A 24,208-nucleotide genomic window follows, 5' to 3' on the forward strand; every position below is an offset into this window, starting at 1 on the left:
CAGCCCGTGCTGCTTGTCAAAAGAGAACATATCGCTTTTTTCCAGCCAGCCATGACAAGGTCTTCTTGCCTTGCAAAGCCACCCCAGTGTTGATTAATGAAGGTTACGCCCTGCACTCTGCCATCTGTAATATTTCTTGCTTAAAGTCTTCCCCCTGAATCATGGGGCAGCATCATTTTTGGCACGAACCGAGCAGCAACCTACTGTTATCGTTTTAGTGCTTCATTTAACACCAATGTAAGTTGCAATCATTTCAACGCCAGGATTCAAGTGGACAGGGGTAAGCAAGGCTGGGCCCCCGTGCTGCAGACATGTTCCATAACAGAGTGTTCAGAAGAACAAGAGGCGAGGGCCACTGGAAGACAGCTACTTAGGAACAAAGCAGCGAAGGGCCTCTGAAAAGGCTTCATGCTAAGGAGCGATGATGATTTGGTGCTCAGAAGCCCAATGTTACTTTGCTGGAATTATGAGCAGGAGCGTAGAATTGCTTGAATCTGCATTGCTAACGAGGAGAAAGCAGCTAATGCTACTTAAGTTTTGGAAAAAAGGCAAAATGGTGCTGCGAAGACCACAAAACTGAATTCTGTGTGGATAAGCATCACTAACTCTGTTTTAAGGTCTTAAAAATAGAGAAGGCTTTAAAAAAAAAAAAATTAGATTGATGCAAATGTGTATAACCAAGAATGGTCAACCCCGGAGAGTACAAAGCACATAGGTATTATAGTGACAATATTTATTTTGGTAATGCATTATAGACTATATATTGAATTATTTTACGTTTTAAAGCCTTTTAGAGATGGGACTGGACAGGTTAATATACTGTCATTATCATTACCTTGATAATAATAAGGTTCATTTTCTCTTTGGAAACACATTAGCTGAAAAGTAATCCATCAGGACATTTCAAAAATTATAATAGACTTTTGGGACCCAACCCTTCTCTCCTCCCAAATCCTCAAATGCCACAAAGCTTTGCATTTTATTGTTCTAATGTAATAAATGCAACCCAAACCCTTTTTGTAATAAAGTATTGGAATTTTGAATAATTGGAAGCTGGACTAAGAGTTGCATACAACATTTACATGTGTTGCCCAGTTGTCCAATCAAGTGTGCCACATTTGTGAGAGTCAATTTTTTGAAGACTGCAGTGAACAAAATAGGTAAGCAAACTGAAAAAAAAAAATCATTACAGATTGACCAATAACATAAACTTACGGCTGTGACTGATTCATGCATAATCCAATTGGAAATGTCAAACAGATTTGGAAAACTAATTCAATTCAGTGGTTTAACTAAGTCAACCTGGATTTCTGCATCAATTCAGAAAAAGCTATTTTCGCCTAAGTATTGGAAATCATCCAAATCAGTTAGAAGGTAATTAATTCATGTCAATAATTCAGATCAACTTTTGGATCAATCCATTTGATCTGGAGATTTAACCCCATCAAATCACCTTCAAATCCAGTCTCTGAATCAGACATTTACCTATCCTGTCAATGCACAATTTGGAAAGGGAGGAGGATGGGTTTCAACCAAAGGACTATTATTTCCCAGATCTTTTAGTGGGGATAAGAATGTGTACTTCCTATCATTGCAATCAAAAGTTTAAAATAAAAATTTAAGTTTGCCTCTATCTAAGGCTCAGATAAGAGAGCAGGGAACAAAATAAGTGGGATAGGAAAAGGCTGAATGTATGGCTGTCACATCAGATTCCTGCTTTTACTAATCAGTATTAAAGAGGCATCCATCTTCAGCAGCTATAAGCCTCTCATAAAATCTAATTTAACAATCAATCTTACCGTATTCATACAGATGGGCTGGCTGTTAAATGAATTGGTTCACAGCCTGATGGACTATTGAATGCAAGCCTGTTATCTACTAGCCACCTGGGGAAGAACATTAATTAATGGACTATGAGTAGTCTTCTTCTTCTTCTTCTTCTTCTTCTTCTTCTTCTTCTTCTTCTTCTTCTTCTTCTTCTTCTTCTTCTTCTTCTTCTTCTTCTTCTTCTTCTTCTTTTCTCTCCTCCTCCTCCTCCTCCTCCTCCTCCTCAAAAAGTTGATTGGTCATTCAAAAGAGACATTAGAACTTTTCCCCAAATCAGAATGTATGAATGCCATCTATATATTTCCCCCAGTTATTTTCACAGAACAGAACTACTTCGACCTGCTGAGAGACGCCCTCCGAGCAGGCTTTCTCATCATGATGCTAACAGTTGCAAATCACAAATCAGTAGATGGAATTGCTTTCAACCTTAAAGTCCTGAATAGAGAAAAACAATCATTTTTCCGAGAAGATTTTTCTCTTCATTTGTTTCAATATTATGTTTGTCCCACTTTCTCAGCTGTCCCACCTCCTCTGCCAGTTTTGCATCATTGTTAGAATTAGTGCACTGCACGCTTTCTTTGAGCAATAGGCTTTAAAATACCTCTTATCAATGGTAAAATTGGCATGGCATGCACTTAACCAAGTTAATGCATTCCCTGATTAAATAGGCAAACTTCTAAAAAGTTCTCAAAAACCTTGCTGAGTAATGTCGTGGGTACTGCCTACCTACCAAAAGTGAGCAATCTGTCCTTTTTCTTTGTTTTCAGGTGAAAATGTCATCATATGTGAATTCCCTGTGTTCACTGCTGCTTCATAAACTCAAGTCAACAATGATGTGTTCAAATATTTGTGTGTGGCCTTTAAAACTGGAAGCAAAAAAAAAATCTCGTCTATCCGTTGACACAGCTGTGAAGGAGCGAGGCGCCTGCACGTAGATCTCCTTAAATATTTTAAAGAGCTTTTTCTCATTATCCCATTGGAATATTTGGGAGAAGGTGTAGTCACTTCCCAGAGCAAGGTAGTAATGATTCTGAAAGGAGAAAGGCTGTAGGGTCATGGCACCTCGGGAAGGAAGAGCCTGAATCTCCACAAATTGCTTGCTATTCCATTTCATTACTCTTGAATCGCCGATAAATCTGGTGAGTGAGATGTAGAGGTTGTCCTGTATTCGAAAACTTTTCACAGCCAACACATCTTCCATGTTGGGTATCTCACTGTGTGGAAGAAACTTTCTGGAATTTTTGTTCCATTGAAGGATAATAGGAATCTGCGAGCGACTTGACAGGATCAGGTGAGATTTTCCATCTATATCAACAAACTCGGCATCTGTGTCCCGGAACCATTCATGCAGGGACTGGTAAGAGTAAAATCCCTTATTGTTCCATTTATAAATGGTAGTCAAACCAGCTTTCGAACTATCCGCAATGACAAAGAAGGTTTCACTCTCTATCTGAAAGAGTTCTATATCATTTGGCTTGGATATGCGCGAAACTTCTATGTCCTGGAATTTGACAAATTTGGTCCAGCTTTCCTCATACTTATAAATATGGGAGCCACCAAAGAGTTGAGCTACCACCACAAAAACCTGATCTTCAATCAAGATAGCTTTGCAACCCACTATGGATTGACCTGTTGACTCAAACAAAGTAACAATGTTAGCAAAGTACACACCTACTATTTAAACAAGCCATTGGCTAAGGAGTTCTCATTGTTTTCAAGGTGTCTTAAGACAGGGCCAAGACAGCTTTCCATTGAGCATATCACAGCTACAAATGTGTAAACCTAATTAGATCAACCTCAACCGGATTCACATATTATAGCAAGCCATAAAATGGTTTATTTGGTTTGGCTTAGTGTGTGAATCCATTCAATTATGATGTCCCAGATGGGTCTGATTACTTTTCTGTTAACTTTTATCAGGCAAGAAAGCTCTGATTACATATAATGTTGTAAAGTTGCACACAGCAGCTGTCAGTATCTGTAAAAAATTGAGTAATTCTATTTCTATTGAGTAATATGCTCACATGGAACTCTTTAGGCAATTTTTACATTGTTGGTATTTAAATATTGTTTTACCAGTTCTGAGTCACAGAAATCCAGACAACCATTATGTGGCAGCAAACAATTAAATTTTGTTTAATTTCTTTTCTGCCATCCAGTGGGCATCTAAATTTTTGCATCTGAGGTATGACACAGGTCTATCTTATACATGCATTTGAAGTCTTCTCTAAATAGGAGCCTATTGAATTGTGGCAATAGTGCTCTGTTGCACTGCAGGATCTCCTAGGTCACCATGAAAAATCAGCCTCACCTAGATTCTCAATAGCAATTATGGCACAGCTAAATCTCTGTTCAGCGATTTGGAATATGTGGAGTCCTTGGTGCTCTCTGAGCTTGGTTGTTTGCTGAAGATAGTTGGCTAATGAAATGTCTGCAAGCAGACAACCAAACTCAGAGAGTACCAAGGACGCCACAGTTGAACCCTGAGCTACAGATATTCTCTTCTATTGGATTTGGAATATGCACCCTTGCATAAGGAAAAGAGGGAAAGTAAAATTCAGCTGATCCCAGGTTCTTTGGAAAAAAATCCTAGGTTGATCAAGAATTTGCCAGTGGCCTATCAGAGGACTATGGTTTGAGACTGTTACTGCTGCTACAATGCTACTGGCACTGAAGTCCTTCTCTTGCAGATATCAGCCAAGTGTTGCATGAGAAAATGTGATGGTGGTCATTTGGTTGGGGAGGGAACAAAATTTTAACCTAAGTATGCATCTTGTAGTTGTAGTAAAGACTTTCCATTTCAATCTGTCCTTCTTTTGGGACTGCCTGGTTTAGACATGCACATCAGTGCCTAGTCATCCTGGGAGAACCTCTTCTGTTTACCCTGATAAAGGGAACAGAAATCTCAACCACTGTTTCTAAATCTAACACCAATGACACTTTTAGAGGGAATGGATTAAGATTACAGATGAGACTTTAAGCTTTGCCTTCCATTGTCTCCCTCCCAAATGAGCTGTTTTCTACTGGGAAAACCAAGTAGGACAAGGCTTACAGTAACCTCCTCCTCAATTTTATGGTCCCAGACCAATCTTAACCCCTTCTCCAGCTCTTGGATTGTCATTGCTAGTTTTTTCCTCTAGTAGATTCAGCCATGGATGTACAGTGCAGAGCTATACAATCAGAAATGGGCCAAAGACTTCATTCCGTTGGATGCATAGAATGTTATCTTGAGAAATCAAGTATACATACACAATAGAGTGTGCTCCATGAAATGCTGTGCCATAGTAAAGTTGCCAGAGATGCCACAAGACTGTTGTTTTTAAGGCAGCAGGATACCATAGCTATCCCTCTTAAAATTAAACACACTTAGCAATTCTGTAGAGGTAAAATTTGTTCTAACCAAACAGATGCACACAGCATTCCATTTCTTCATGTGGAGAATCTTTTTTTCTCATTGTCCTTTTTTTCCATAGCAGTATACTTTAGAGAGGCTTACGATATTTCTCACCCTTGTCTCCAACGAATTATTGTTGGTTGGGGTCTAGTCATTTTTTTCCTTACCCAAGATTCATCCAGTTGTACCTTGGAGCTCAGAAATCCATTTCTTGCTCCAGCTTGAACGTGTTCCACATCTCTATGATACCCATTCTGCAAGTTAGTGCTAATTTTAATTTGCTCTCTGGCTCCAGCTGAATTTCCTGGGAGACCAGTAAGAGATCGCTGTTCCAAAACCTCAGAAAAATCTCAGCACCTTCACTGAATTAGAAAATCCACCCAATACCCCAAAAGTAAGCAATTGCGGTTAAGACAGAAGCATTCATTTTTACCAGTAATGTTGTCATAACTCCTGAAGTTCTTCTCAATGTGATCCCATTCTAACACCATGCAGTTTTCCATACTGGGTTGTGCAATGGCTACATAGACATCATTTTTTGAGTTGAATGTGTCAATCGACACTGACTGGTAGGGTAAAATCTGATGAACAACAAAATCTGTAATCATATTTAATTGAAAACAAACATGTTACAATTGAAGTTGGCAGGATACATGAAGTTGTTAATTGCTTAATGGAAAGATCTGGCTTGGCAAAGCTAGTCCTGAACTAAAAAGAATAGGTACTATTCTTTTTACACATTCATTCTGACTCTCCAGATCTCTTCCTAGCTCTCGTTGCTGATTGTATAATCCACATGTTGTGGTGGGGGATTCTGAATGAATCCATGGAGAAAACAATTAACACCCAAGCATGGTTTTTTTGTTTTTTTTTAATGCTGTCCTTAAAGGAAGCTAAAAGGCAGCAACTTATATGTTACAATCAGTTTGCTCCAAGGAGGCAAAACTCAGGAGCAAAGGAGGACAATTTTAACCATTTGTTTCATGGGGCAGAGTCTAAAGAATTTTGCTTAACACTGTTGCAGCTGTCCATTAAAAACAAAAACAAAAAAGCCCATTTCCATTCTATAGATGGGCCATGACAGCGTTACTTCCCTAATGGTTTTGTCCTGCTTTCTCAGCGATTTCCTTCTCCTGTTTCCTCCTCCTGTTTGGAAAAGTAGAACACAATTTGCTGATTTTATCCCTTTCTAAGCACTATTTCTCTTTCCCCGTTAATGATCAGATCAAGTAGCAACTGTTTGGCTGGAAAACTTCCAAACCCCCCTCCCTTCTCACATCTCTGGTTGCAAAGTGGGGGGAAAAAAGCTTTCAATTTAGTATTAGAGAAGTTTCAACCCACAACCAAATAGGTCACTTCTTCTTAGCCTGAAAGTTGTGATGTGATCTTCGTTGGGGACCAAATAGATTAAACATCAATAACAATAATATTTTGTCACCCTTCTCCTCACAATCTCAATCTTTACAGCACTAAAATGGGCCAATTTTATTAGTCTTATCTGACTGGTGGGAGAAGATTGTCACTGAGAGTGATTCATGTGTGGATCCTCCCCTTATCCAAATTAATTGAAAAGCTGAGTCTTGAGCAAGGATGTCTTAACTGCAAAAATATTATTTCAGTTTCTACAGCACTGATATTACTGGTGAAAATTCATAAACAATACTAACGTTGTATACACTTATGAAGGAATAAGGAAAATGCATGTAAAGAGAGAGCATCGACAGGGGTTTTGCACATGGCCTGGTCAATATAGATAATTGGCAACAGATGTTAAGAGAATCTGAACTGATGAGAAATCCTTCATATATGACCCAGCTAATGGGCAGGATTGTAATGTCAGTTTTGTACAATGCTCAGATTATGACAAGGTGTATCATTCTCAAATGGAGAAAAAGATACGTTGAAAATAATTAGGAAAAAGTGAAAGAAGAAACAAGAACGTAACAACTATCTGCAACTCTTTAAAGCAGCTATGCCTTTTCCAAAGATCATGGGGTGTTCTTCACAGCCACAGGTTACAATCATGCTGCTCTGTGCTCTGAAGCCTTTTCTGAATTATTTCTGGAATACTGCCAGTAAATCTACTACCTGCGTGGCAGTCCTATGCTGCCAGAAAAAGTTTCTACACCTCCATGGAAACGTTCATCATGTTTAATGTTTACACATCTCCCCCAATGAACTCATTAACCACAAAAGTTGCCATATGGGGTTAATGGTCACTTCTTGACCCAGTCCTCTACAAGAATGAATACTAGTGGCAATATAAACCCAGGGACCATTAAGGAAACTTTAGACTATATTTTTGTAATAGGAGGAGGAAAATTTGAAATACGAGATATGCATGGCTGTGGCTATTACTACTGAGGATCATGGATGCACTGCATCACTTGGAAAGGCTACATGCCTAAACGTTTTTCATCCCTCTTTTTCATTTCCTATCCATCACATCTCCATGTACTTTTATTGTCCTTTTCTCTTCCCTTCCCTTTGCTAAGCCACCATCTCTTACCCTGGGTCCATCCTGGTTCCCCCTCTTTTTTTTATGTGTGTGGGTGTGCTTCTTCTAGAAGGAAGAAGAGACATACATGAACCTGGGCGTAGCTGTAGTGTTCAGTGTGAGAAAGTGGTCTGAGTGGGTGAGAGAGAACATGGCTCATCTATGCAAATGGTGGATCAATTGATTTTATTAAGGGGGCGTATTACTTTACAGGCAATTCACTTTAATCCATATTTTAATCATCATCATCATCATCATCATCATTATTATTATTATTATTATTATTATTATTATTATTATTTTGGTCCTAGTTCTGCCCTTGGAGTTTGTCTTTGGCAGGTATACATATGTGCACATACAACTGTGTTATATGCACAAGTTTACTGGAGGGTTGAGTGGCATAAATATCCAGGATTGTTTCCTCTGGAGTTAGAAACTTAGTTTGACATTGTGGGGCATTACACAGGACCTTTCCCAGGATTTATATTTTTCTCTATCCTCTTCCATTGTGGGGTGGGCTGCCTTAAATTAAAAGCTACCTTTCTTTGGAGTAAATACAATACTTTCTCATGTTTATGTCAGTTTCATTTCAGTTTTCACTGCAACTATAAATACTGGCATTTTACAAGTTTTCATTGAACACTTAACTTTCCTGGTCCTGGAATTATATTTTATATTTTGCCTTGAAAATATATATAGTTATTAAGCTACTTTTATGTTGCTGCCTGAAAAAGTTTTCTTCGATCTGACTGTCCTAAAGTTGGAAACCACCCAGCACCTTTACATGAGGGCACAAGAAGAAATGGAGATTGAATGTCATGCTGCCTTTAAAACAGTTCCATTCTCCTATTATTATATGAAACACAGCAATAGCAAGAATACAATCAAAAAGGAGGCATCCATGCATGAAAGGGGAAAAATAAGCCACAGGTAATATTCTGTCCAATCTTCTATTTGCAGCAGACGTTTCTTTAAAGAGAAAGGCACCGTTTCATTTTAATTGTCATTTGCTTGGTTAACTAGAATAGGAGAAAACACTGTATTTCTGCCCTTTCTTTGAATCCACAATTAAATGCCAAGATTCAGATGGATCTAGATGTGTCAGAGTACATCTTCATTTTAATCCTCCCTGACCCCTACAACACAGAATGAAACTCGTGAACAAATTACATTTCCTCCCTGGGTCTGTTCCATAAATGGCCACCATTAGCAAAACAGACAAACATGTAGTTGTCATATAAACAATCAAAAGTATTATGACATCCTGGAATGCAGTGATAGGCACTGAATGCAGGTAGCTGGTGACTGGAAAGAACATCAGTTAAGTATCACACCAAGGTCATCTCTAACTTTTAATTAATGCCATCATTAACCTTAGCTAGACTTTCATACAAAGGCCATTGTAATTGTGTGATCTTATGTATGATTAATAGGAAGTCCCAGAATGTTTATTGCGGCTTCCTTCAGACTATTATAAAGTTGCAAAGACCTAAAAGCAATTAAATAGTCTGTGTCTGATGGTCTCCAGATCTGTGGAATGATAACCCCAAAACTCCCCACTTGTATTGGTTGAGAAAGATTGAAATTTCATACCAACATACCTAGAGGCCACCACATTGGGAAGAAGGGCAATATAATTTTTTTTTTTAAAGGAAAGGTATAGAAATGGGATAGGCAGAAAGACAGATTGATCTTAGAGGAAAAGGAAACAGTCATTTTTATACTTAAAATGGGTTCTTAATATTAGCTTTTTGATTAATCTGTCATCAGTACTCATATAAAGAATAACGTGACAATTAAAAAATAAAGTATTTGCTATTGTGCCAAAAATGCAAAGAGTTCTGTGGAAAGGCAAACATTCATTATTACTAATTTGCAAATAAAGTATACTTTCTAAAATACCTGTAGTGGTGCATTCATCATCAAAGCTCAAGGCATCATTTAATTTCTTGTCCTGAAATTCTGCTGGACCAACACACAGGACTTCCGAAACAGTGGAATTTGTCATCTTTATCCACAAAAACAACCACTTGGCTTTGCAGTCACACTCAAACTTGTTTCCCCTCAAATCTCTAAAAATACATTAAAAATAAAAGTGTTTTGCAAAGATTTTGGAGTCCAAAGTCAACAAATCCTTGCAATGTTTTCTTTTAAAAGTACTGGAACAGTTCAGATTTGACTGTAGTCAAGAAATAAGCAGTCACAAAATGGGATCTTTAAAGGCAGTGCATAGATTGGGGGGGGGGAGTTGTTTGTCAATGAAGTTTAATTAATAAAAGTGCTTTCTGTCATTTATGAGCCCAGAAGAAGGCAAAAAAATAGCCATTCCCACTGATTAGACTGAGAAGTGACTTTCAAGGGGAATTTATGGACACAGGTATTCTAAGCCCATGGCAATATTCTTAGGTACTGTTTCATTCTTTAAATAGTCCAAGAACCTCATAAGCTGATGTCTTCATAATACTGTCAGGACTTTAACATGACTGGAATCAATTAAGAAGGGCTGAGCAATTAAGGAGTGCATGAATCCAGAGACAGCAGAAGAATAATGTGCAAAATCTAAGGACAAATGTCTGCCACCATTTTTCCCCCTTCTCACGTACAGACTGAAGGCATTTCTTCATGTTCTTAGGAGTGAAATAGCACAAGCTTTTAAACCCAAGGGTGAGTTAAAATTGGTCCTGAATGCCAAAAAAAAGTCCACAAGACATCATCTGGTCTTCCCTGTTACATCCCAGCTTGCTGTTTTTGCCATATATAAATCCCATCATCCCCTACCACCAGACTGGTTGAAGTTAATGGACTTCTTCTAGTCCAACACAACTAGAAAGCATCAGGTTTGAAAAGGCAATTATATATCACATTGGGTTCCAGATTTTCACAACTTAATCAAAATTCCTCTAGAGCAACCTAGGACAGAAGTTGTCCCTGCTGGGGCTGTTAGAGGAGGACTACAAATGTGAAAACCAAAATGAAAACACAAAAATTATAAAGTTAATAGCATATGCCACATGGTTGGCTGTGGTACTTTTATCAGCACAGTCAACAAATATGTTTTTGCATTCCAAGAGGGCAAGTGCAGAGAGTTAGGAAGATGATCTTGATGGAGACATGCAAGAACCATTATCTACACAAAAGGGGCTGAAATATTTTTGAAGTCCAGAATAATGTGATAGCATTCAGAAGTGGCTCAGGCAGACACCTCCCCAACTCACTGAACTATAAGGAGGAGGTCCAGCTCCATCAGACTTGCAAGATTCTGTTATTAGAGTCAATCTCAATAAAAGTAGTTTTAGCCTTCCTGTGAAGTTGGTTTTCTGGCCTGGTCTATCTAGTGGGGCTGACATCAAAACGATCTTTAATTCTTTTTTTATCTAGAATCATTATTGAGAGTAAGTTTGGTGTAGTGATTAAAGGCGCTAGGCTAGAAACTGCGACACTGGGAGCTCTGGTCCTGCCTTAGATGAGATGCTGGCTGGGTGACTCTGGGCCAGTTCCTCTCTCTCGGCCCTAGGAAGAAGACAAGGGAAAACCACTTCTGAAAAAGAATTGCCAACAAAGCTGCATGGACTTGTCCAGGTGGTTGCCAGGAGTCAGAACTGACTACACACACAGAGATCATAATTGCAACGTGGTGTAGCAGTGTAACAACAACAACAACTCCTTTGATTACAGCTCAACGTATCCATATGGTTTGCTTGGTAAGAACCCCAAAGAAGTTTTTCAGCTCTCTACAGAGCCTACAGCTTTGGGATTTTCTTGGGCTCTCTAAGTATCTCCAAGCCTCTTCATGTACTATCTAGGTCAACTTAATAGCATATTACCTTTGGTTTCTAGAGAGCTACTCTCAGATAATTACTATGGGCTGAATTCAAACATGGTCATACATAGGCCCACTGAAATCAATGGAGCAAGGCAGTTGTGTTTATGTGCATCCCACTGATTTCAATAAGTTTAACTATGAAGAACTCTGGATCCAATTCCAATGTGCTACTGTCATGAGGTCATTACTGCATGTTTAAAGACCAGAATACCTGGAGCCATATAAATAAAGCCTGAACTACTAAATAGTCTGCAGAGTTGATATTATTATAAACAAATTATTTATTAATGTAGATTAGCTCTGTGTCAGCCCCACCGGGTAGACTAAACCAAGAATCAACAGGAGGGCTAAAACTACTTTCATTGAGAGTGGCTCTAACAACAGAATCTTTCATATCTGATTGTGCTGTACCTCTTCCCCTTCTTATACCCATGTGAATTAGGGAGGTGTCTGTCTGATCCACTTACATATACTTTCAGCTTGTTTTGGACTTAAACCATGTTTTTCTCCCTGCCACTTTGTTAATGGATCTGGCCTATCTCTGTCAAGGCCATCTTGTTTATATTTTATACTCCGAATGATTAAAAGGAAATATGGTTAACACTCTGAAATGCTTATGTAGAATTTTGATATCTATATCTGTGTCCTGCATGTTTTTGTTTGTTTAGTTTTCTTTATAATTCCCGGTATTGTTTATTCTTCCTTCTTTTGGTTTTTGTATTTATTTAATAAAAAGGGGAAAATAATTGATATGTGGGAGAATGCCTTCTCCCACAGTGATCAATCGGTCCACTTCATCATCAGCAAGCTTCTGATTGTTCCACATCCCACAGATGCTCACTGGGCGTTGATGAATAAGAGAAGCTTGTTGATTATAGGGCCCGCCCTTTAGAATAGTGTTTCCTAAATTTGACAACTTCCAGGTGTGTGGACTTCAACTCCCAGAATTCTCATCAATGCCCATGCTGGCTGTGGAATTCTGGAACTTGAAGTTCACACACCTGGACATTGCCAAGGTTTTAAAACCTCGCTTCAAAAATTTCCCAATATTGTTGCAGTTTTTTATTCCCTTTGGCATTTCATTCAGTGACAGACATTATCTGGTTTTTTAATTTATATTGCAAAGCTATGTTTTGCATGTATGATATGGTACACTCTAGCAACACTGAAATATTTCAAATAAATAAATACATCAGTAAAAGGGAAACCATTCAAATCAAACACAGACTCAGAAAATGAATGAGAACAAATGTGCTCATTGTTAGTCCTAATTTCAAATCTTCACAGCTAAAACAAAATTCTGAATGCTAAAATCAGGTTTAAAATCCACAGAACAACAATAACATGATTTAGCTTTACTTACAATTCGATCAGAGAATCTAAGTCACTAAATATGTCTCTTGGCAAAGCTTTAATCTGGTTATTGGCCAGAGAACTGGAAAAGTAAAATTAGATGTTAAAATAATTTTAAAAACTATTTGAACCATATAGATAGTAACTAAATTCAATAATACTTAGCATTGTTAACCATTGGGAGCTGCTCAGTTCCCAGTGTTGACAGAGAAAATAATAGGATTATGGACAGAATTAATAAAACCTTCTAAAGTGGACTGAAATCCAAAACATTTCAGAAGACCTGACAATGCTGAGTGCACTAGGATTTTTTAAAAATGCACATATAGCATTGCATATTGTATTATACTGTATATCTTGAACCATGAAATCTTGATGGATTTTCATTCAGCCTTTTTGGATGAGCTATCCAGACTTTGACACAGAACCAACTTCTTATGTTACCAGCTCTTGGTTTTGCAGAGATCTGACTGCAAACAGCCTCGATGAGGTCATGAAAACCTTTTTGTCCCCTTGGAGCCATGGCTCTAGGTCAAAAGTGATTGGGAATATTATCACAGTGGAGAAAGATGTTGATAAAGACTACAAAACCCATTTTGGGAATGCTGAGAAGGAACTCTGAGGGACAGAGAGTTCAAAAATGACCTAAACACCTTCCTGTATGATTGCAAACAGAGATATGTTGGTCTGAGCATGCAAGACTAAAACATGGTTGGCTTGTTTGCAGCTCAGTATTCTGTGTACTAACCCAACCAAGGTGACACCCAGGATTATGGTTTGCACCATAATTGCATTAATTCATGAAGTCATGCTTTGACTAGCTGTCACCTAGCACGTTGCACAAACATTAGGAATGTATTATACTTTCTAACCAATTTCCAAAAAGATCTGTTGGAACACGCAAGGGTACAAAAGTAGCCCCTCGCTGCAACTCTTTAAAGCAGTAGCATCTTTTCCAAGGGTGACACAGCTGCATTCTACGGTTGTCCCATAACCCTGGGGAAAATGCAGCCACTTTAAAGGGCTATGGTTGTTCAGCCACACATCCTACCACTTTGGAATTAAAGCCAACATCCTGCTTGGCCTTGATAAGTAGCCCCTCTCTTAGATCTCAGAACTTCACACAAGGAACCCACATTTGCTTACAGACAACAGCAACAACTGCTAATTTCTTCATGAGACAATGTGTTATCTGATATCTAGTAACTGTGAGTGGTGTTAAAAGCAAAATTGGAGTGATAAGCATACGGGCATGAATCCAAGCTAATTAGAGTGAAAGTAAATACAGGAGTTAAACATTCCAGCATAAATTGTTTTATATCAGGGTAGGCTGGTGAAACCTCCAATGCCGTAAAATCTGAACGCAAACATGTCTGAAGGGAGCACTCTTCTAAGTTCTTATCCCAGAAATGTTTTAGTACCCCTCTCCTACAGCTTTCATGCCCAAGAATTGTAACCGTTCTTCCCAGAATCTCTTCTTGGTTCCTGCAGGGAAGACAAAGTTTAACACCAAACGATGGAATCCCAATCATGTGTATGCCCAAATATGCACCCATCCTGGTGAATACCTATAATTATTTCTTTAAACAAAAAAGAAATTTTGAAATAAAACATTTGAATTTGAAAATGAATATAATTTTATTGTATACCACTTTGAAATGGGGGGTGGCGGCAAGTGTTTTCAATTAAATGGATGAAGCCTGTTTTAATAATACTTTCTATTTCCCACACACACACACATTTAACACATTGATTCCATATTTTAAGTGGATGCATAAGCTTGCTGAGTTATCATGTTTCATCAACATTTGGAGTAGGATTTATTTTGCATTTAGCCTATTTCAATATTTGGTCTTGGCTGCAAGAAGTCCATTTTTACAAAGATATGTTGAAGGAAAAGGTAATAGGACCATCTGTTTTTTTTATTTAAAAGCTCATATTCCTCGTATACTTTCCCTCAAAGTCTTCAACTGTTTCTGTTTTTCTTCAGTTGCCAACATCTCTTCATTCATGGACAAAGTATCTATCTGGCTACTGAAACTAAATAAATCCAGTTCTTTTGGGTCTTAGAATCAGCTCACAGAACACCTTCCAACTGGTTGAGGAACACTGGAGTTTTGTGAAAGAAATAATACTAATAAAGAACAGATGGGAGTAAGGTAACAAGACTGGAGTAATGGCTGGTTGAAATTTCAGTGACCCTGCTTGTTAAGGTAGTTCCCCGGACAGCTAATCCACTGAATTGCTGGTCCTAGGTTTCTGTATAGGTTACTCTTCTAAAAGCAACAAAAGCTTAGCTATACTGAAAAGAACGGCCTGTTCATACAACACACACACCTACATACATAGGGATCACACTAATACTATTCAGGATAATAGGCTATATAAATTGGAAGGAAGGAAGGAAGGAAGGAAGGAAGGAAGGATCAACATATGTAAAGTGCAGAAAAAGAGTAATAAGTAGTCAGAGAAATAAATCAAGGCAGGAAATAAGACACACAGTCTCTCTCACACAAGGAAATCTTGCTTAATCTATCTTACTCCAGTGCTATTTCTCTCCATAGCTTTTTATCCTTGCAAACTAATCTTCTACCACAACCATACCCTACTCCATACATTTCTCCCTTTCTCCTTCTGAGGTTCTCATGAAATGTATCTAACCGTGATTTTTGCAGTTGTCGTCTCAACGAATTCACTCATCCTTCATACCTTTGTTTTGCTATTCAATTCTCATTCATCCTCTCTATATAATCAAAGCTACTTTAACATACTTCTTTTCTATGAGTCATTCATTTGTGCATTCAATCCCATTTATTCACCACTCATTTTAACTCCTCCTGTTTTATCCAGCACACTTAAGTACCCCACTCCCACTGCATCCCACTTATTTTTATTTTTCTCCTGACATATTCAACTCTTAGTTCCATACAACAAAAAGAGCAGAATGATGCTATTGTACACAGCCATTTTCATTTCTTCTGACATGTTGTACTAAACCAATACCAAATCATATCATGGCTTACCATGATCTGTGAAGTCCACCATTCTGGTTGGTAAAACATGGTTTATGATTTAGTGTTTTGGGTGAACTAGGCCACAATGACGTATTTGACAATCCACATTTAAAACAAATCACAGCTTAATGTAGTATGGGGACCTAGCATTGAAAATCATTTAAACATAAAAATAAATGTAGCAACAATGATTCAAAATGTGAATTTCTTCTTATGCAAAGAGAATATATACCTTAAATGATTTGTGAAGAAGATCTTATGACCAGCTCAGAATATGTTCTCTTCCATTCTCAGCTGAAGATTCATTGATTTATGTTCTTAACAAAGTGTTGTGTTCATATATATGTAATGCTAAGCCAACCGTTTTAAAACCATAATTTGCTGAACAAGCCATAATAGCCTGGCTCAGTATAGCACTAAGTCAGAACAGATGAGTTACAAACAAACCACTTCAAGGCTTAGACTTATGAGCAAACCAGGCTAAACATTTACTGAAAGCAATGTGGACTTAATTGTTTCACTGGAAAGAAGATATGCAAAAAGCAGGAGACTATGGCAGGTGTTTCCTCTGCATTGTACTTGTATGCATAGATAAATGAAATATAATCCCATGCTACTTAGCCAGGCATACTAGCATGTTCAGGTTGAAGCAAGATATAACGTATTCAAATTAGCATGAAAAAAACTTACAGATGGGTCAGGTCTCGAAGACCACGAAATGCATTTCTTGAAATGGTTTCAATTTTATTTCCTTCAATAAATCTAGGCAAGAAGAGTTACAAGGAGATATAAAGAGAAGAGGTTAGGGCACAAGAAAAAGCAGGATGTTCAAAAGCAAAGAACTGGAGAAATGCGGAGGAGGATGCAAAACAAAGGGCATTATTGACCCTTTATGGGTCTAGAGCAGTGTTGTCCAAACTTGGCCACTTTAAGCATGGCTGGCTAGGGAATTCTGGGAGTTGAAGTCCACTCATCTTAAAGTGGCCAAGTTTGGACAACACTGCTCTAGATGGTTGCTGAAATTTGACCAAACAGCTTCTTGTTCATTTGCCTACATGTTATACGGATGAGAAACATTGCCAAGGAAGAGTGCAGAAATTCTGGGTAAGCACTGGAGCTACTGAGTAGGTTTGGATAAGATGGCTTTTTTTCCCTACAGAAACCTCCATTCTGCCACCATTTCCATTTTGCAATGCTCCCTCAAAAGCAATGTAAATCTGACCCACAATTATCTTCACCGCCACCAACCTTGAAACACTGAGAAACACGCAGAAACCAATCAATGCTCCATCCAGTCCCCAACAGGAAACTGCAAAAAAATAGCATACTGTTCGCGTTCCACTCCCAAACAGCCTTTTTTGGTTCAAAGCATGGGCAATTTGCAAAAAATAGAGGAAAAAAATCTGAGCTATTGCTATGAGAAGGAGCTACAAAGCTGTCATGGCACTATTCCTCTATTGCATTTAAGACCCGTGAAAAGATAACATCCTGACATCTGGCTGTGATGGAGGAAAACTAACTTGTGCTTGGGATATAAGGAGAGGCAGTAATGCCTACAATAGGGAAAAGGCCTGCTCACCAGCTCTACAAAGCTTCATCATTGCAAGAGTAAAAATTGCCTTTTCTTGTTGAGTTCAGCTACACTACAGCTGAGTTAGAAACAAGCTGCTGAAGAGAGACAACAGCGTGAGATTCCAAGGCTGACTTCGGAACCCAGAAATGCCTTGTGTCGCTATTCATTTATCAGCTGCAAGCACAGGACAGACATTTGGGGTTGAAGAATTACCTCCAAGTGCTAGCTAAAGCTTGGCTAGAGCCATTTAAGGTACACGGTACCTTGTTCTGCTAAATGTCCCCTAATTCCACACGGGCAGGATATGCTCTGGCTAACAGTTTTCTCTGCTGCTGGATGAAGCGAAGAAATCACGACAGCTAGCGAGAAGTTGATTTAGTTATGTGTCTTGAAACATTTTTATTTCTGTTTTTTTATCTTTCTGCAGTTCAAGGGTAAAATACCCCTCATTTGACTTACCCTGAGTCTGCTTTTCAAGACAATCAGCACCCCAGTTCATAACACTGAAATGTTTCTCCTACTGAGTCTATGTATAATGCATCCCGATTGGAATGAGATCATAAATTTAGCATCAGCATATCTGGCTAGGATCCAAGCATATCTGGCTAGGCATATCAAAGGCTATGCTTTGGGGGGGGCGGGGGTGTTGTCTTGTATTAGGCTGACAAGGCCCCTCCCAGGTCATAACACAATCTTGCGTTTGGAAGTCCCTTGACATATGAAAGTGATTTCACAGGTCGAAGCTTTCTGCTCAAAGACGACACTTCAGAGCTTGTCTTTGGAACCCAGATCCCCAGGCACATCCAACACATTTTTAAAAGAATTTGCACCTTCTCCAGTTTGTACAAAGCCATTTAAAAGACTTGATGTTGAACACGACTTGGGGGAGCAATGGAAATGGAAGCGACACTGCACTTCTGCTTCCCACTGGAGATTGCATGGGATTGGAGAAGCATATGCTTGCTCCACAAACAGCCAGAACATCTGTAAATGTGAAGCTTCAGCATTTGGGGGTTGCAGAAATGCAGCACCTGCTATCTTACACATAACAAATTGCAGTGGAAGATAAAAGCTGCGGCTTAGGATGGATGGCTTTAGAGTAGAAGAGTTTTCTCTCCAAGGACAATACACTACTAATAAATGGTCGCAAAAGCTTTGTTTGTTTAGGTGTTCACGTAAGAGAGTAAAAGCAGTTGACTTACAGGTACTCTAGGTGAAAAAGACCTCCAAAGGCATCGTCCCGTATGACGGTAAATGAGTTAGAATTCAGCAGCCTAAAAAAATGTGAATGCAGATATCAAGTTTAAAAAATAACACTTAAGCTCATCCCCATATGATTCCATCACTGGGGAGAGGAAATAAATCATCAACGCAATACTTCCCTGAGCATTTAGCTACACTTGCTGGGAATGTATGCAACTTGAACCCCAACAAATTGAGGTTGGAATGGCTGGTTTATACTTTCGGAAAACAGTATGATACCTTCATAATGGATAGAGAGACATAAAAAAGGTGCAGGAATGAGAATCTCACCAGTGTTAGTCTTGGCAGCCATCTTTTCGCTGACTCCTTGACCACAGCTCATTAAAACAAAATGGGGGTCAGGTGGAAGAGGGTTGGGGCTACAGAAACATGGATGACAGCTAGATGGCAGCAAAGAACTACAGAAAACTCTTAAGACTTTCCCCATCTAGTTCTTGCCTGGTTGTTTGCAACCCCAATTTGGTGGGTCTAAAGTAGATATATTTCTATTTTTTTCCATATCTGATGTTGTTCCTGTTAACTTCAACTGACTCTTGGTCTGAGATGGAGTTAAGGGCACTTTTCCAGACAATGAAAAGCAGTGGTATTATCGGAGGAGACCTTCACCCACCAAAATATTGTACTAGATTTTTCTCCATTAGGAATGAATTTATGGCCATTTTTATGGGTAGAATTGCAGTATACAGTTAGTGTTGTCCGTTAGTAATCAAGCCTGCTCCTTTCTTGCTCAGACCCTATCTTGGACTCTTGTTCTTTGATTAGAGGAGCCTTTCTCAACTTGGAGCTTTGCAGATATGAAGGACAACTCCCAGAATTCCTAACTACTTGGACCACAGCTGTAGGGATTCTGGGACTTGTAGTACCAAAATATCTGGAGAACACCAGTGGGCAAAGGCTGTGATGGAATGTAATAAAAGGAGTAGCAAGATATGGAAACTGGTTAAGATACAAAGACCATCACAACTCATCTTTACTATCTTCATTGTCCCATTTGTTTTATATTTTAGAAGTATGAGAGCAGCATAAAATATTCCATGCAAATATTCTATAAAGATCCATATAATTATTTTTATTGAAGCCATGGAAGGTATCCATTTAGACTCCCAGCCCCATTTTTATGGCCCTTGGACCCAGCCATGATTGCGGAAATTCAGCAAGCAACCAGTTATGCAGTGGTGCAGCTTTCCCCCAGAGCAAGAAAAATAGGTACATTCAATATATCAACATTTTAAAAAATCTCACTCTCCCATAAGAAAGAGGCAGAAACTCTTTGATGACATTGTCACTATTGTATGTCCCACAATGGCTAAAATTAAGTTCGACCAACTCTGCTGAAAGCCCTGAGATCAGTGAAACCATTCCCACAAGCAGCATGGATGTTACCCCCCAAGATGCTGTTCTTAATGAAAAAGGGCATGCACAGAGCAGAAGCCACTGACCAGCTTCATATCATAGTTTGTACAATTGGAACTCCATAAACATGTGATACGAAAGCCAGTATGACATAGCAGTGAAAGTGCTGGACTAGGACAATCAAACCCAGGTACAACAACTATACCCTCAACTATGAAAGTCCACTGGTAGTAAAATTATATTCACTTAAGTAAAATGATTTTTACTTTGAGCCAGTTGCTCTCAACCCTGTCTGGTAGCTGATTTTGGGGAAAACCAGAGAAAGTAGTACTATATAGAAGAGAGATTGGATATAAATCTCATACACGCATAAAATGAATGTGCAAGGGTAGGATCAGCTGCTAAGCCATTAATACGTAGCTAGGAGCTTCTTCCTTACTCAAAAGGAAGGGGTGTGTGTGCTCTTCTGAATGCAGAGCCATTAGAAACCCGAAGCTCACAGAGAGGGCTGTTGGGACAAAAAGATATAATGTATCCAATCTCTGAAGTAACACAGGGCACAGCCACACCATCACCACTTTCACTCCCCAAACCTACTGGTGAAGGCGTCACTTCTGCCAACTTGAAATGTGGAAAATAAGGAGAGAAAATCACTGATGAATTGTACTACAGGTGGTCCTCGACTTACAACCATTCATTTAATGACCATTTAAAGTTACGATGGTGCTGAGAAAAGTGGCTTATGACCAGTCCTTGCACTTACAACCACTGCAGCATCCCCATGGTCATGTGATCAAAATTTGGGCACTTAGCAAATGGCATGTATTTATGACGGTTACAGCATCCCGGGGTCATGTGATCGCCATTTGTGACGTTCCCAGAGGGCTTCCAACAAGCAAAGTCAACAGGGGAAGTCAGATTGGCTTAACAGCCATGTGATTCACTTAACAACTGTGGTGATTCACTTAATGACTGTGGCAAAACAGGTCGTAAAATTAGGCATGACTCACTTAACAATCGCATCGCTTAGCAATGGAAGTTCCAATCCCAACTGTGTCTGTAAGTTGAGGACTTCCTGTACAATCTTAAAGTAGCCTTCAGAAGATCTTATAGATCTAGTCTACCCAACAATCATATAAATACACTCAGAGAGAGAGAGAATTACTAGGGCAATTCTAGTATCATCTACTGGAAATTATGGAAGCTATTTTAAACTCTTACTTCAATGTGGGGCAAAAACATTCTCAAAGATCTACAGTTTGGTTCCTATTTTAGTAAAGGAGTGGGGTATGAAGAAAGGGACACACAGGAAGGAGGGGTGCAAAGAGATGCTTGCAAGTGAGATGGGGACCCCCATGAATCAGGCTGCCTGTGCCTGACCCATTCATGTTATTACATCTCTGTAGGAAGGTGCATAGTTGCATTATAGGACACTGAACAGCTTGTTTTATTCTATTCCTTCCCCACAAAAGAAAAACAACAACAAATGTGAAAACAGAAATGCAAATATTGCACAGCAAGCACTAAATACACAGTAGATAATTAGCTTGTTTCAGTAAAGCTGGAGCCCAAAAAATTGAAATCTAGCACAACAGGTACAGTAAGAATTTCTTCATAAGGTGTGAGAAGCTGGCCAGAATGGTGTGGGTTTCTTCCATGTATGGCCCACTATTTTGCTGCAACAAATTCTCAAGATGGCTGACAGATTACAAGAAACACAAAATGAAACATTAAAAGTATCGGACAGCTACCAGCAAAAGAGACTTTTTGTACTTTTACTGACTTTGGCTTAGGATGTTTTGTGCCTCAATCGCCAGTGACCTGTACTGCTAGTGACGAGTGGCAGAGATCAGTACTACTGTATTAAAAGTGCCAAAAGTGAGACTACCTTTCCTACCTGGGTGTAAGAAATTTACACGGATCAAACTAGGTCTGGAGGGCACAATGTACACCCCCTGGTTTGGCTGAAAGATGTTACTCTGAAGCTTTTCCTGCTGCTGCAATTTCTGCTATAGGAGACATGCTTGCTTGCTCTGGAGACCTCTAAGGGCCTTCTTGAGGTTGTGGGTCTTCTCCAGCACCACAACACCATCACTGGCATAGCGTGTTTTGCATGTTTTGTCCATCTTGAATGAAGGTGTCAAACCCCAGAAATGCTTATGATCTTCCCTCTCTTCCCACATCTTCCAAGTGAACTAACATGAACTAGAGAAATTGCTTTACAATTGCATGGTGGTGAAGTTAGGGTTCTGCCCGTGATGTTCTGCAGAGTTTTTTTCTACAGCTCCTCAACTTTTCACTTGCTTTACTGGACCCCTCAATTCAGGTTTCACCCATCCCCTTCCAGATCAAGACAAATTAAATTCACCCTGCCTTTTTTCATAAGAAACCAGAAAAAGGGGTCCCAAGGCTATTGACTAACTGGGAGGAGAAAGAAAAACACCCCCAAAGAAGGCAATTTCTTCTAAACCTTCTTCATCCTGCTGTCAAGAGAAGAACATAAACGTATCCACATTCTTAGTACTTACAGCAACTGCAGAGAAGGCAGGTGAGAAAACATTTTTTCTTTTATTTCAGAAAAGGTTCCATTTACCAGGCTCCTAAAAAGAGGCAGCAGAACAGAGAAAAATCGGCAGGAACCCATCACAATACTTGTTACTGTAACCTTCCCCAACCTGGTACCCCCAGAGGTCTGGGTGAGCATCTCCCTCACTGGCAACTATCCTGCTGCGAAGGATGGGACTTGTCATCCAGTGCAGGAGACTCTCCCTTGCTCCCTCCTTACTGAGACTCTCCCCCGTTAATTCTACCCAACATCTGGATGTACATCTTCCCATTTCAGATTAGGGCCATGAGATGCCTTCCAGGATCCCCTTTCACCATCTCCAGAAGTGCCTCTACGTGCATTTCTCCCCAAAAGCTAAAGGTCTTTGCTTATCTTTTGATGTTACTGTTTTAAACCTTTGGGGAAGGACGGCAGGAAAGAGGATTCAGCTATGGGAAGCAGGCTTCCAGAGGGAAGTCAGGAAGGCTTCCTCTCCCAGAGGCAGCTTCAGGATCAGCTCCTGTAAGGTTTGCAAACCTTGCTCTGGCTGCTGCTGCTGCTGCTGCTTCTGCTGCTGCTGCTGCTGCTGCTTCGAAGCGCCGCGAGTTGAGCGATCGGTTTCTGGGTTTCCAAAAGCGGTTCCGCTCCCTTGGAAGTTCACCCAGCTCGACAGCCTCTCTCTCTCCCTAAGGCGGCGCGTGCCTGCTCGGGGATCTCCTGGAGGTGAACCGTTCCCTTCCTTTTCCGAAGATGGCCACGGGCTCTACCTCCGGAGTTTTAGCTTAAAGCCTGGGTGCGTTCTAATGTCACGGCCTCGGGGCCGGGCGTCTGTTTTCTGGAACTGCCCTGCACCATCGCCAGCACCACCATCGGATGCGGAGGCGATGAACGACCTTTGGAGCAGAAGAACCCGAGGTGGCACGGTCCTGCGGCTACCCTTTTCCTTGCCTCCGATGCGGACCCTGTTCGGGCCAAAGTTGCTTCCCGTACCTCCCGCCCGGGCTCCTGCCCTGCCCTGCCCTGCCTTGCCCTGGCCCGCACTTACAAGGAGCTGATGTCTCCGGGGAGGCTCCGCGGCACGCTGGCCGAGCCGACGCAGATGATGGACTCTTTGGTGCAACTGCAAGTAGCCGGGCACCGGAGCAGCTTCCTCAGCTGGGCGCGCTGCAGCAGGCACGCCGCCGCCAGCAGCAGGAGCAGCGGCCAGAAGGTGCCGCCCGCCCGCCCGCCAGCCATGCTGCCTTCTCCGCCGCCGCCGCCGCCGCCTCTCCTTCGGGCCCCGCGCGCCCGGGCTGAGCGAGGCTGCCGCCGCCGGCGCCGCCGCCGCGCTGGGAGAGGCTGGAAGTGGCGCGCGAGCCAGGCAGCATGCTGCAAAGGGGCTCGGCTGAGCCGCTCTCGCTCGCGCTCTCTGCTGCAGCGGCGGCGGCGGCGGCGGCGCCGTTGACGGCACCCGCCAGCCTTCTCTGCAAGCGTGCAGCTACTGCTGCAGCGGCGGCGCTGCCTCCCCGCCGTGGCTTTTGCGCCTGCCCCTGCCCCTTCTCCTGAATAATTCAACCACGGCCAGCT

General features: G+C 40.5%; 1 protein-coding gene across 1 annotated transcript; it reads right to left on the reverse strand.

The window, feature by feature from the left end:
* Positions 1-742: 742 nt before the first annotated feature.
* Positions 743-23,891, reverse strand: LGI2 (leucine rich repeat LGI family member 2). The gene is made up of 8 exons (XM_088131338.1): positions 23,688-23,891; positions 22,626-22,697; positions 18,684-18,755; positions 16,599-16,670; positions 12,905-12,976; positions 9,621-9,790; positions 5,655-5,819; positions 743-3,456 (listed from the first exon to the last, which is right to left on the reverse strand). The coding sequence occupies exons 1-8, from the start codon at positions 23,876-23,878 to the stop codon at positions 2,639-2,641; spliced, it is 1,632 nt and encodes a 543-aa protein (XP_087987464.1). The 5' UTR covers positions 23,879-23,891; the 3' UTR covers positions 743-2,638.
* Positions 23,892-24,208: the final 317 nt, after the last annotated feature.

Source organism: Python bivittatus, unplaced genomic scaffold (assembly GCF_059951505.1).
Source record: "Python bivittatus isolate LINGU-HERP-01145 unplaced genomic scaffold, Pbiv_v1 ctg000960_np1212, whole genome shotgun sequence".
NCBI lineage: Eukaryota > Metazoa > Chordata > Lepidosauria > Squamata > Pythonidae > Python > Python bivittatus.

What these genes read in the sequence shown, in the direction of transcription:
- LGI2 (XM_088131338.1), bottom strand. Translation starts at nt 23,878, where the DNA reads ATGGCTGGCGGGCGGGCGGGCGGCACCTTCTGGCCGCTGCTCCTGCTG. An exon ending in TTAGATTCTCTGATCGAATT is followed by an intron (nt 9,791 to 12,904) that starts GTAAGTAAAGCT and finishes ATGTATTTTTAG; the next exon opens with AGATTTGAGGGGAAACAAGT. An exon ending in GAGTTATGACAACATTACTG is followed by an intron (nt 3,457 to 5,654) that starts GTAAAAATGAAT and finishes TTGAGTCAACAG; the next exon opens with GTCAATCCATAGTGGGTTGC.